Genomic DNA, 10,912 nt, shown 5'->3' with positions numbered 1-10,912 from the left:
GGCAGTGGTGAGCGGTGATATCCCGTCTAGTGCAGCTGGTGTGCAGCCTCTAGGCAGCCCTGTGCTCTGGTTGGGAAGCCTGGTTTGATTTTAGTCCAGGGCAAACCAGGACTTTCACATTCCTGCTTTTCAATTGGAATTAACGTATTTGTTACTGCCTGGGAGAGCGATGTATATATATGCTTACATATGTGCTTTTAGAGGGAAAGGCCCTGGAATAATGAAGTCTAAGGTGAGGTGCCGTTTGCCCTCAGGACTGGCCAGTGTAATATCACATGACACTTTCTTTTTTTCTTTCTCTCCCCCACTCATTCTCCATCTTCAAGTGAGGCCGTTCCAAGCTGGAAAGTTTGCGGCTGTTACATAAACTCCAGCTCCAAACGGCTGCAGGGTTCAGGGAAAAGGGAAGAAAAGAGGGAGAAGACAAAAAGCTGAGTGTATTGTGGGAAAATGAGGCTCAAAGATAAAGAGGATCTGGAACGGGTAAAACCTGAATCATCAGGAACGTCTACAAAAACTCCTCTCCATCAGATCCTGGAGAAAAGAGGAAGAACAAAAGAGCAGGAGGAAATTGGAAGCAGAGTGAAGGCAGCTTAGCAGCTCCCATCCAAAAAGCCTGGAAGAAAGGCAAGGAGGAAAAACTAAAAACAAGGCATTAAATGGCTCGGCGGCGTCCAGGACTCTGGATGAAACCATTGTGGAACCAGCCAGTTCACTCCTGAGACACAAACTAGATGTCTTCCTGATGTCATTGTTAACACGGTGTCCTTTATGACACTTGCAATCCAGGATTTTGTTTAGCATGTTAGCTGGATCTGATCCATACTTTTGTGTTTGAAGTCACCCAACAACACTCCTGATGAACAAAAGATAACTTCAGGAGTCCTAAAAAATGTTTTCACTTTCTATTGGTTGAGCTGTCAATGTTAAAGATTGAGCATGATTTATTAGATTTATAAGAAGGGCTTAGAGTTTTTCTGTAAGTGGTTGGTGATTCATATTCCAAATGGCTTGCAGATGCCGTAGCAGCTTTCAGTGGGTGCATAATGTGACTGGATACCATATCGACTCATAATTACCTCTCAAAACCACTTCCATGTTTATTTGCTGAGGTGTTTCTGCACATAAATCCCAAAGAACATCCCCCGTCAAACTCAATTTCACCACAAACAGGATGTTTCATAACAGACAAGTGTGACTTATGTAACAACAACTCCCATGGTCATGAGAGCATCCGTTCAGGTGCAGAACAGAGACAAGCTCATTAAATCAAGCGCCTTTTTCCCCATCGCTTCACTGCCAGGGAGCATTATTAGGTCCATACAAATGTTTTTTTGATCATGAACAGACTTGTTTGCTGACTGCATTCTCTGATTTGAATGAGTGCTGTTCATCCTGCTGTAATGTCTTCACTGATCTGACACAAAACACACATTCCCGGAAACCTCTGGAAATCCGGGGTGAGCGCATCCCCAGTCAGTTCTTACCTCACCTGAGAGACAGCACATTTCCCAAAAGGTTTGACTATCACACATCCTTCATTTGATTTAGAGACTGCTAGATTTCCTCACGTAAATCAGTAAAACATTACGAAGGGTAAGAAAATGGAAAGAAGGTGGAGTGACTGAAACAATGAACAAGAAAATAAAGTGGGGAAACGGTGAAAATGGAGTGTAGGTAGAAGAAAGGGATGCGGTATTCAATAAGATCAGGTCAATACCAGGCTGTGTGCTGGGCTTTACTGTCACAGCGTGCCTTTCACCATTTGTTTCCTATAAAGACCACATGGAAACGTTTAGCTGACTTAAAGCAGATCGCCGCACGTTGTCTCGGCTCGCAACATTTGCTACTTGTTTTTCAGGTCCGTCTAAATAGAGTTTTATACTAAATATAAGGCAACTGCAATACATATTACTAATGATAAAAACATAAAATGATGCATGTGCCAATGGGAGAAACCAAACTGTGTCCAAGACATAAGTGATGAAAACAGTCCTTCTCCCAGAGTTCATGTATGTACACAATAGATAAAAATAGCATCTTCAAAGCAATTCCTCATGGCTCAGATAGTCTTAAGTGTCTTAACAATCACTCCTTTTTTCTATGGGGTTTTCTTTCTGCCACAACACACATCTGCAGTCTTGCAAAGAGAATGGAAATCACAGATGGACAGGTTATGAGGAGTGAAGTCATAACAGAGCATTAGCTAGTTTGTAGTCTTCATACTTTCTTGTTTAATGGGTAAAACTGCAGAAACAATCAACAGATCTCTCACCAGACCTATGGGTAGATATTTAAGTGCTGGGAGACGGCAAAACGGCCTGTTTGGACAAGGTCCTTCTAGTGTGCATTAACACCTATTTGTGAGTACATAGGTTGTAATAAATTCATCGTGCCTCTCTGTACACTATGTATGTGTGTTTGTCAAGTGAAATTCCTGCGAGCATATGGCAGAGTGATACAGGTTTTCACAAGTACACAAACCCAGCTGTGGGTGCATCCCCTAGGTACACGGTTCTAATTCTGCCAAGTCATTTACATTGAGCTTCTGCACAAAAACTATTTCCTGCTCGCTTTCCATCCAACATCCACATCAGAGGCCTACAGGGTGCATAGATATGCGTACGTAATGTGTTGAGAGCTCGCCTAATGGCCCACCAGGCTTATTGCAAGCCGCATGCCGTCAGGGCGCTTCCACTTTCCATTTTTTATCTTTTTAAATGAGCACTACCCAAGAAAAGAGTGGGCAGATGCTTAAAAATAGGAAATGGAAGTATGAAATCCTTAAACATCTTCCCTGCCATTTGAAATAAAAAGACAGCATGTTGTTTTGGTTTGTCTAATCTCCAGCCAAAGATATTGGCATCGTCCACTCCATTGCTTAAATACTGCACATGTTCTGCTCCTTCCATATTTAAAATCTGAAAATTAACCTTTTATTTATATTTTCTGGCAGCTCTAGCCTGCACTCCCACATAAAGTGAATGTTTTTTCTCCTGCAATGCCCAATTAAGCCTTATTCTGGGAATGATGCTGCCTACAGCTGAATGCAAACAGCAACCTCTGGTGGCTTTCTGGAGAATTTGCCTGGATACTAAAACAGTGAAAGCAGAAATGGGTTCATTTAATTGCAGCTGTACAATTGGATGTGTAGAGCCCGAATGTTTCCAGCAAGTAATAGCTGACAGATTTTTACAAAAAGGAAATCCGTATCTGACAATCTCTTCCTCAAAGTGCTTTCAGCAGATTGATGACTTTGGTTCAGATGTTATTGTTCTGTTACACAATAAAACAAAAAATAAGAAAAACATGGCTAATGTCCTCAGTGTATTCAGACCAGATTTTCAAGCAAGGCCAGGGGTGTGTTGTGTGTGTGTGTGTGTGTGTGTGTGTGTGTGTGAATGGCTGCCTGTGTTTTCGGTTATTGACGAGGTGTGCAGTGGGTCTAAATGAGAAGTTCTGTTACATGACTTCAGGGTGATGTCAAGCCATTCACAGGTGTGATAACGAGAACCAAGCACAGGGGATACAAACACACACAACCACAAACACACAGATTACTTCCATGTACCCTGAACAAACATAAGAGAGGCATTAGGTCTGTTATTGTTTGCCTTTGGAAAGCGGCTGCGGTTCTCTCAGGAAATAACGGTCCCACAGTACACTGAAGCAGGACTGACAGGGTGGTACAGAGGACACAGAGTGTGTGTGTGTGTGTGTGTGTGTGTGTGTGTGTGTCATAAAGTCTCTACACTCATAAACACACGAGAAAAAGCATCATATTAAATACGTCGCTTTTATTTGACATATCCTTCTACATAAATTAATTAACATGCCATATAATTGGCAGCGATATAGTGTGATTTCTTTAATAAAAAACAAGAGAGATAACCAACAAACATAAAGACATTACGAGGTAAGGCTCTCCAGCCATGCACCAACAAAAGAAAGTCTATACAAATGAAAAGCCATCATTATTTTCAAGAAAGATTAAATATTTTAACATTTAATGAAAAAGAAAAGTGACTTTTCGTGAGGGATGTCGACAGATAAATGGCCCAGCCTTACAAAACTTCTCCCTCAAACTGGAGCACAGATCAGTGCCAAGGAAATGTTAGTTGAGATGTACCACTCATCTTGATGTTCTGAGTTCAGTTCATTGTCTGATTTTGTTCCTGGTATGACTCAGTCCTCTATCTCGACACAAGAAGTGGAGGGAAGGATTTTTTTCGATCACTCGTCTCCTGCGGGGAGATTTTCTTCGATCCTTTTTATGAACTTCATGCGGATTTCTGTCACATTGTCTCCTCTCAGAGTGTCCTGAGCAAATCTCACATCCACGGCCATCTGGACCTAAATCAGACGGATAATAGGTTACATTTTTATGCAAAACATGTTCTAAATGTGCAAAGGAAATCTATTAAGAGTTATTATTAATGATTAATCTGCCAATTATCGATAAGTCGTGGTCAATATAAAGTGTGACAACTGTCCATCACAGCTATTCAAAGTCCAGTGTGATGATGTCTTTTAATATCTTGTTTGGTCGGTCTTCAAAACTAAAATGTTCAGTTGAATATAAGATTTAAAAATAAGAGAAACAGGGAATTCTTCAGCCATCTTATGGTAGTAGCTCAGAAATCATTGCCTACTTTTTTTTAAAGTGTTGTTTAAATCATGTAATCATTGAGTATGTTGACTTTACCATCTCCAAGGCTCCTCTGAGGACTCCACACAGCAGGTTGGAGTAGACCAGCGTGCTGTGGTTATCCGGCAGCTCCACAAAGTCCACCAGCGGGTTGTTCTCCAGGATGAGAGAGAATTCATCTCCTGCTGGACTCCAGTTGGACACACTGGGGGTGGTTCCCAGATACATCTTAAATGCAACCTGAAAACAACCACAACACGTTCACAAGTGGATGAAACAAAGAGAGAATATCCAGGACTACTCAACTGAAAGCAATAATGTTGGATTGCACATTAAATTAACTCAAATGCCTCGTCTTTTTCGCACACACACCTGATATCTGATAACTGGTCTCTGTTGCTTCTTTTCCTCAGCAGCACTCTGTCCCTGTGATGTGTCGGCATGCTTCCTCATGCAAGCACAACGATTTGCTCGCGCTAAAATATTCACTGACACAGGGCGGATGTTTTTTATCTTAAATAGTCTGAATCCGCAGTGCAGACAACAGTTTCTTTAGACACACTGAAGCTAAAGAAGTAGCAACACAACTTAAGAAACCATTCATGAAATGGAATGAAAATCTGTTTTTGAACAGACCTCCAGATACATTTCACACAAAAGTCTGAGGTGGTTTCAGAGTTTGGCTAGAGCTCATAAGATATCCTCGGGCAGGGCTATCGCTGCACGTTCCAAACCGCTGTCCCTCAGTGGTCCTCCATTTACAGGCATGACCCTTCTCTTCATGACCAAGAGCCAGATCCATGAGCTAGTGTGGAGTTACATCTGTGGAATAACTCTCCTAAAAAGGCAGCAGTTACACCTTAAAAACAGCTGGAGAGTCATGAGAGGGGCCTGCTTCATGGTCTGCCTGCATCTTTGTGTTCATCAGTCATAAAGGGAGTCTCACTTTTACGTTACAAATCTACAGGCCAGGATTAATACAGATAGAAATATTAAAGTACAACATATAACAGGAATAAGATCGGCCAGGTTATTCAGTAAGGATTCCTTTCGACAGAGTTGCGTTGTGTACCATTGCTGATTCAGAGCTTAACTCAGAGTATGTTGACAGTGTTACTGAGAATCACCTTTCTGAAGAGTGATATTAAATGTCAGTCCACATGTAAGTGAATCTTGGCCTTCTGAATGTAAAGGATACTATCACCAAAGCAAAGAGGAATGGGATCTTGGCCTCAAGTTTAGAAGGAAGCACACTGGGACTTTAAGTTTTTCTGCCTCATTCACAAGCTTTAGTTTCCTCCAACCTCTAGCTACATCCTTTCCTTCTTTCCCTCATCAATTATTTGGATCTGTCCTCCCTCCTTCCCTCTCTACCTTTGTCTTTGGGTCAAGACCACAGTCTCGATCAGATTGGCCTTTTTGAATTACCTTAGCGATGACATCAGCGGTTTCTCGGAAATCCTGACACCTGCCAATGCTTGAGCGCGACAGGAAGTCCTCGATCAGACGCACTCCGATGTTATAACCCCTATGAAGACAGAGAGAGATTAGCAAAAGAAACAGATGAAGTCATTTTTCCTTTTCATAGTAGAAGAAAATTACTGAGGAGATTATAGTAAAGAGATATTAGACATTTCGAAATGCTCCAAACATTTTAGAGTCATATGCTTGGCAAATGATGATAACTGTGGTAATAGAAGGTCAAGTCAACTTAACATAATACAGAATCTGGAGACAACTGATGCATCCCGATCCTAAAAAGGTCTGAATCTGACCGGTTGGCAGAGTGGGCCGTGCAGACTCACTGCCTTCTAAGGACAGGTAAGACAATCCTCATCATGTCTTAGCTTGGGGAGAGCTTAGGATAGACGCACAACCAAAAAGAAAAGTACATCAAGTCCAAAGTCCTGTCAGCTTGACAGACTGTTTTGAATATCTGAGTTATAGAACCCATCCATTTTCATTCATCTTATTTTGCAGGATGACAGTATGCAACATTGCCTTCCAGATATTTAGTTCTCTCATAAAAAACACATATGATGCAAAACCGGATTATGTCATCTCGTGTGTGTGCGTGTGCGTGCGTGCGTGCGTGCGTGCGTGCGTGCGTGTGTGTGTGTGTGATGAATAGAGGGCAGCAGAATTAGTCAGAGCAGTGTTAAGGTGCAACTTAAAGGGAGAGATCCAAGAGGCCAGAAAAATCCCTTCCCTTCTGTTGGTTTAACAAGCAAACGATAAACCTTTACATGTTGAAATAAATTAACTCCGTTTATGTACTCCAGAGGAAAGGTTATATCTTGAAATAGTTAACATACACTAGTTCTGCAGGGCTCAACATTATAAATGGCCCGCTGGCCCGGAAGCACTATTTAGACACCCCGGGCCAGCATAACGTACTCACGTACCAGCGGTAACCGGCCAAGCGCCGGGCAAAAAACAATCTTCAAATAAAAGAATGTCACCGGAAGAGTTAAAGGAGAGTGACAGGGAGTATGAGAAGAAGAGGGAGAGAAAGTTTCAGCCACACTGGCTTGATCGATGGAGTTGGCTTCAATATGATGCCAATATAAACAAGGTCTTTTGTCGGCTCTGTACATAAATGCCGACCTATGCTGACAAGTAAGTGAAGAGTAGAACATATAAAGGTATTGGCTATAGGGAAATGTCTCAGCAGTTTAGGATAATGAAGGTTCTAATCTAATCTATTACATAGCCATTACATGCCTAACTCCTAATGACAGGAAGGAAGAAAGCGCATTATACAAATAATAATATACTCATAATAATGATAATAGCAGACATTTTTTAACAATGACCACAATATAATTATTTTAATAAACCAAATATGAACAATTGAGGAAAATGAGGAAGAACTGATGATTCAAATGTTGTAGTACAATTAGTAATGTAGTTTGTGCATAAATTACTATTGCAACAAATGTGTTAATTTTCTTAATTATTAGTCGATATTTTGGACGAATGCTCTTGGGCCAGTGGTTACAATGGTGGGGCCAGTGATAATACAATTCCACTGGCCCTCCCTTAGGCCCCGCTCACACGGGACCGTTTGCGTTTATGCACAGTATGCGTATTCAAAAAAGTCTTCCGTTCACATGCATTCGTTTCATTTAACGTGTCTGTTCAAACGAGGCCGCTGGAAACGCTGTAGTACATATTCCGGGACTGTAAGTGGCGCTGTAACTTCCGCCAAAATACACCAAAAGCCGCGAAGAAGAGCAGCCCGAGCAGCCCCGCCACAATGTTGCCATGGCTACCCTTCTGTTTAAGCCCTGCGGTGTATTTAGCAACATGTAGTTCATGTAATTCTCCATGTCCACTTGTTGCTGATGGTTGTGGTAGAGGAGCTGTAGATTTTGCACTAATATCTGTAGCATGGTCAGTAGCAGTAGCACTAGCAGTAGCTACTGACAGGAGGAAGTGTGTGGCGATTGCTGGTATTCAGCGGGATATAGTCATTTCCTCAGCATATGGATAAATGCAACGGGGAAGTTAACTGAAAGAAACCGAATCTGTGGATATTGCATCGACCGACCAAGAAGCACGTCTCTGTGGAGAGGACGGCTCAGAAAGAGAGATATTCTCTACAAACACCGGGTGAGATCGCACCTTTGTCAATATAATGGATCAATGCATGAAATCTGACTCTGTTTATTTTGTTTAAGGAGTATATTGGGCGTTAACAATTCTGGTTTGCCTTTTATAATATTATTTCATTCAAGAACCCCTTGTGCGTTTAATTAACACAGCTATTTTTGATAGTTGCTACAGCAGTGAGCAGGAGAGGTGGGGAGAGGTGGGGCTATCGCTATTTTTTCAGGAAATATTCGTATAGAGGTGATTACACGGACTCGGTTGACCCCCCAGAGCGTTTCGTTTGCAAATCTATCCACCTTGGGACCCGTTATCGTTTGTGGGGTCAGTTTCTATCGGCCTCGTGTAAATAATAGGGCTATACGCACGCGAAACTATGCAGATACAAGCAGTTTTCTCCTCGTGTAAACGGCGCCTTAATGTCTAACCCTGTTCTGTATGTGTCACTGTCTTTGGTATTGGTATGCTTTAGTATTTTGAAGTTGGTATGTGATATGTATTGTAATGTGAAACCTGAATTACACCTTTATGCTTAAAATTATGTATGAAATATAAAATGGTGAGACAACAAAATATATTAAATAAAGTAAGGACAAATGCACTTAATAAAACAATTTGGGATGAGAAAATATAATGATTTGTTTGCACAAGTTACATCGTTAACTAATGAACAAAAAACATATCATCAACCCTAATTTACCATTAAAAAGGCTTAAAACACTGGAACACATTACCAACAGAAGTCACAATAATGACAGAGATGTACACTTTTTTACTACAAAGGTGTATTGCTTGCTGAAAGCCAAAAATAGCAGTACGCATTTTGTGAAATGTCAAATTAAATGTGGTAACCGTGGAAGTGTGTTGTCTGAGTATTTTTTATAATGCACATCAGTTTCATGTTCTGAATTGAAACAATGTGAAATTGCATTCTCGCTATCAAATTACATGAATCCAAATACAGGTAAATTACAGGCAATGTTGGTACTCACATCTTGTCCAGTTGTTTATTGACTTCCTCGTCGTTCTCGTAGTCTTTACAGAGCTGGGTGACCAGGGCCCCGTAGGTCAGGGTGAACAGCTCAGAGTTCTACAACAGGAAATTAAAAAGGTTCATGTTATTCCTGCTGCTAAAATCAAATGAATCAGACTGGAATAGGGGCATAAAAGTTAACTGATAGAGTCTGGCAAAACAGGTTTCCTCCTTGTTAAATGGGGAGAACTACACATAGATCTATATTTACGGTGATGTGAACAGATAATGATCAAATGAGGTAAAAAAAATGTGTAAATACCTCTCTATTTGATTCTATTTTTAGATCATGACACAGCTAAAGCTAAACAAGCAGGAAGCATACTAGTCAATTATAATTAAATTCCTCTATGTGTAGTACAGATGCATTCAAATACAGGGCTACTTTCTGCACCATAATGTCTGTAACAGATCATACTGGGGAAAGCGTCTGGTGCTGAAATGACGTGTGATTGCATAATAAAACAATTGATTAATTAATAATAATTGTACACTTTGAATAATAGACATGACGTATACATATATCTAGACTTCACACATAAGACTTGAGTCTTCACTGCAGCTATAAGACGTTAATGTCAACCCTTTTAACAGTGCAAATAAAACTGAATTGACTGAGCTGAACATGAAAACAGAAATATATATAAGGTTTTGTTAAAAAGGTATACGTTTTTTCATTTGGAAAGTTATCGTAAATAGTACAATGGCTGCAAAGGGAGCATGAAAAGCTAACTTTAGGAGACTATTTAGCTCGTGCTACAACGAACTAACGTAACACTTCCTGTCAAAGTTAGCAGTACTTAACAATGAATGAAGTACTTATTCACCAGTTTCAGATGTTTAAATATATAGAAACATCTGTCAAACAAATACACATGACTGACATGGTTATTTTGTTCGCAGAGTTTGCAGAGAATGGACAGTTGGTGTGTTAGCTACAAGCCTACGGTTAGCATTTTGCTTGCTAGGTTAGCTAGGTTTGGTTGACGTTGAATCTGCGGGAGTCGCCTACCATCTTCTTGCTGTCTGTTGTTCGGTTGGATTGCCTGGACATTGTGGACAGTGATACAGGCTTACACAGATAGCGACTCGAATGTAATCCTTTATTTATTTGATTCTGGCGTAGCAGTTATTTCCGTAATCACCAGAGTAGACGCAAAACCAGTAGTATCCAGCTAGCTGGATTAATCCACAACTTCCGGTTGTAGTTCAGACTAAAGGATTTATTTGGATATCATGAGTAATACAAAGCACGGATACGAAGGGGGAAACGAATTCCATTCAATACAAACGACAGTTTGTGTTCCAATGTCCTTACATATAGCTATAAAGGTCACTTATTTTGCTTCCTTTGTCACATTGCTAACTTTATTTTGAAGTCTCAATGAATGTACTTCCGGTAATGCTTTGGTAGTTTTACAAACTTAGTTTTTATGTCAGCTGTCTCACCAAACCTTTCCTCGGCTGTTTGCAGGGTGTTCATCGCCGCCCTGCGTCTTGGAGGGGGAAAGAGGCACTCTACTTTTAAAACTATTCTTATAATTGACCACAGGATGGCAGTATATGTAACATATTGACAGTAAGATAAACCAAACGACCTGGTATTTTCGTGTGTGTGT

At 40.7% G+C, this 10,912-nt stretch overlaps 1 protein-coding gene across 1 annotated transcript; it reads right to left on the bottom strand.

The window, feature by feature from the left end:
* Positions 1-3,777: 3,777 nt before the first annotated feature.
* Positions 3,778-10,477, bottom strand: trappc3 (trafficking protein particle complex 3). The gene is made up of 5 exons (XM_034125417.1): positions 10,306-10,477; positions 9,253-9,350; positions 6,077-6,176; positions 4,706-4,888; positions 3,778-4,353 (listed from the first exon to the last, which is right to left on the bottom strand). The coding sequence occupies exons 1-5, from the start codon at positions 10,345-10,347 to the stop codon at positions 4,234-4,236; spliced, it is 543 nt and encodes a 180-aa protein (XP_033981308.1). The 5' UTR covers positions 10,348-10,477; the 3' UTR covers positions 3,778-4,233.
* Between the last annotated feature and the right edge of the window lie 435 nt (positions 10,478-10,912).

This window comes from Trematomus bernacchii, unplaced genomic scaffold, assembly GCF_902827165.1.
Source record: "Trematomus bernacchii unplaced genomic scaffold, fTreBer1.1, whole genome shotgun sequence".
NCBI classification, from domain to species: domain Eukaryota; kingdom Metazoa; phylum Chordata; class Actinopteri; order Perciformes; family Nototheniidae; genus Trematomus; species Trematomus bernacchii.
The sequence above is the reverse complement of the archived record's forward strand: the minus strand, read 5'-3'. Positions and strand labels throughout refer to the sequence as shown.

Excerpts from the sequence above, each read along its gene's own strand:
- trappc3 (XM_034125417.1), bottom strand. The coding sequence starts at position 10,347 with ATGTCCAGGCAATCCAACCGAACAACAGACAGCAAGAAGATG. Across the intron at positions 9,351-10,305 it reads CAACAGACAGCAAGAAGATG|AACTCTGAGCTGTTCACCCT; the intron begins GTAGGCGACTCC and ends TTCCTGTTGTAG. Across the intron at positions 4,889-6,076 it reads CCGCTGATGTCATCGCTAAG|GTTGCATTTAAGATGTATCT; the intron begins GTAATTCAAAAA and ends GGTTGTTTTCAG.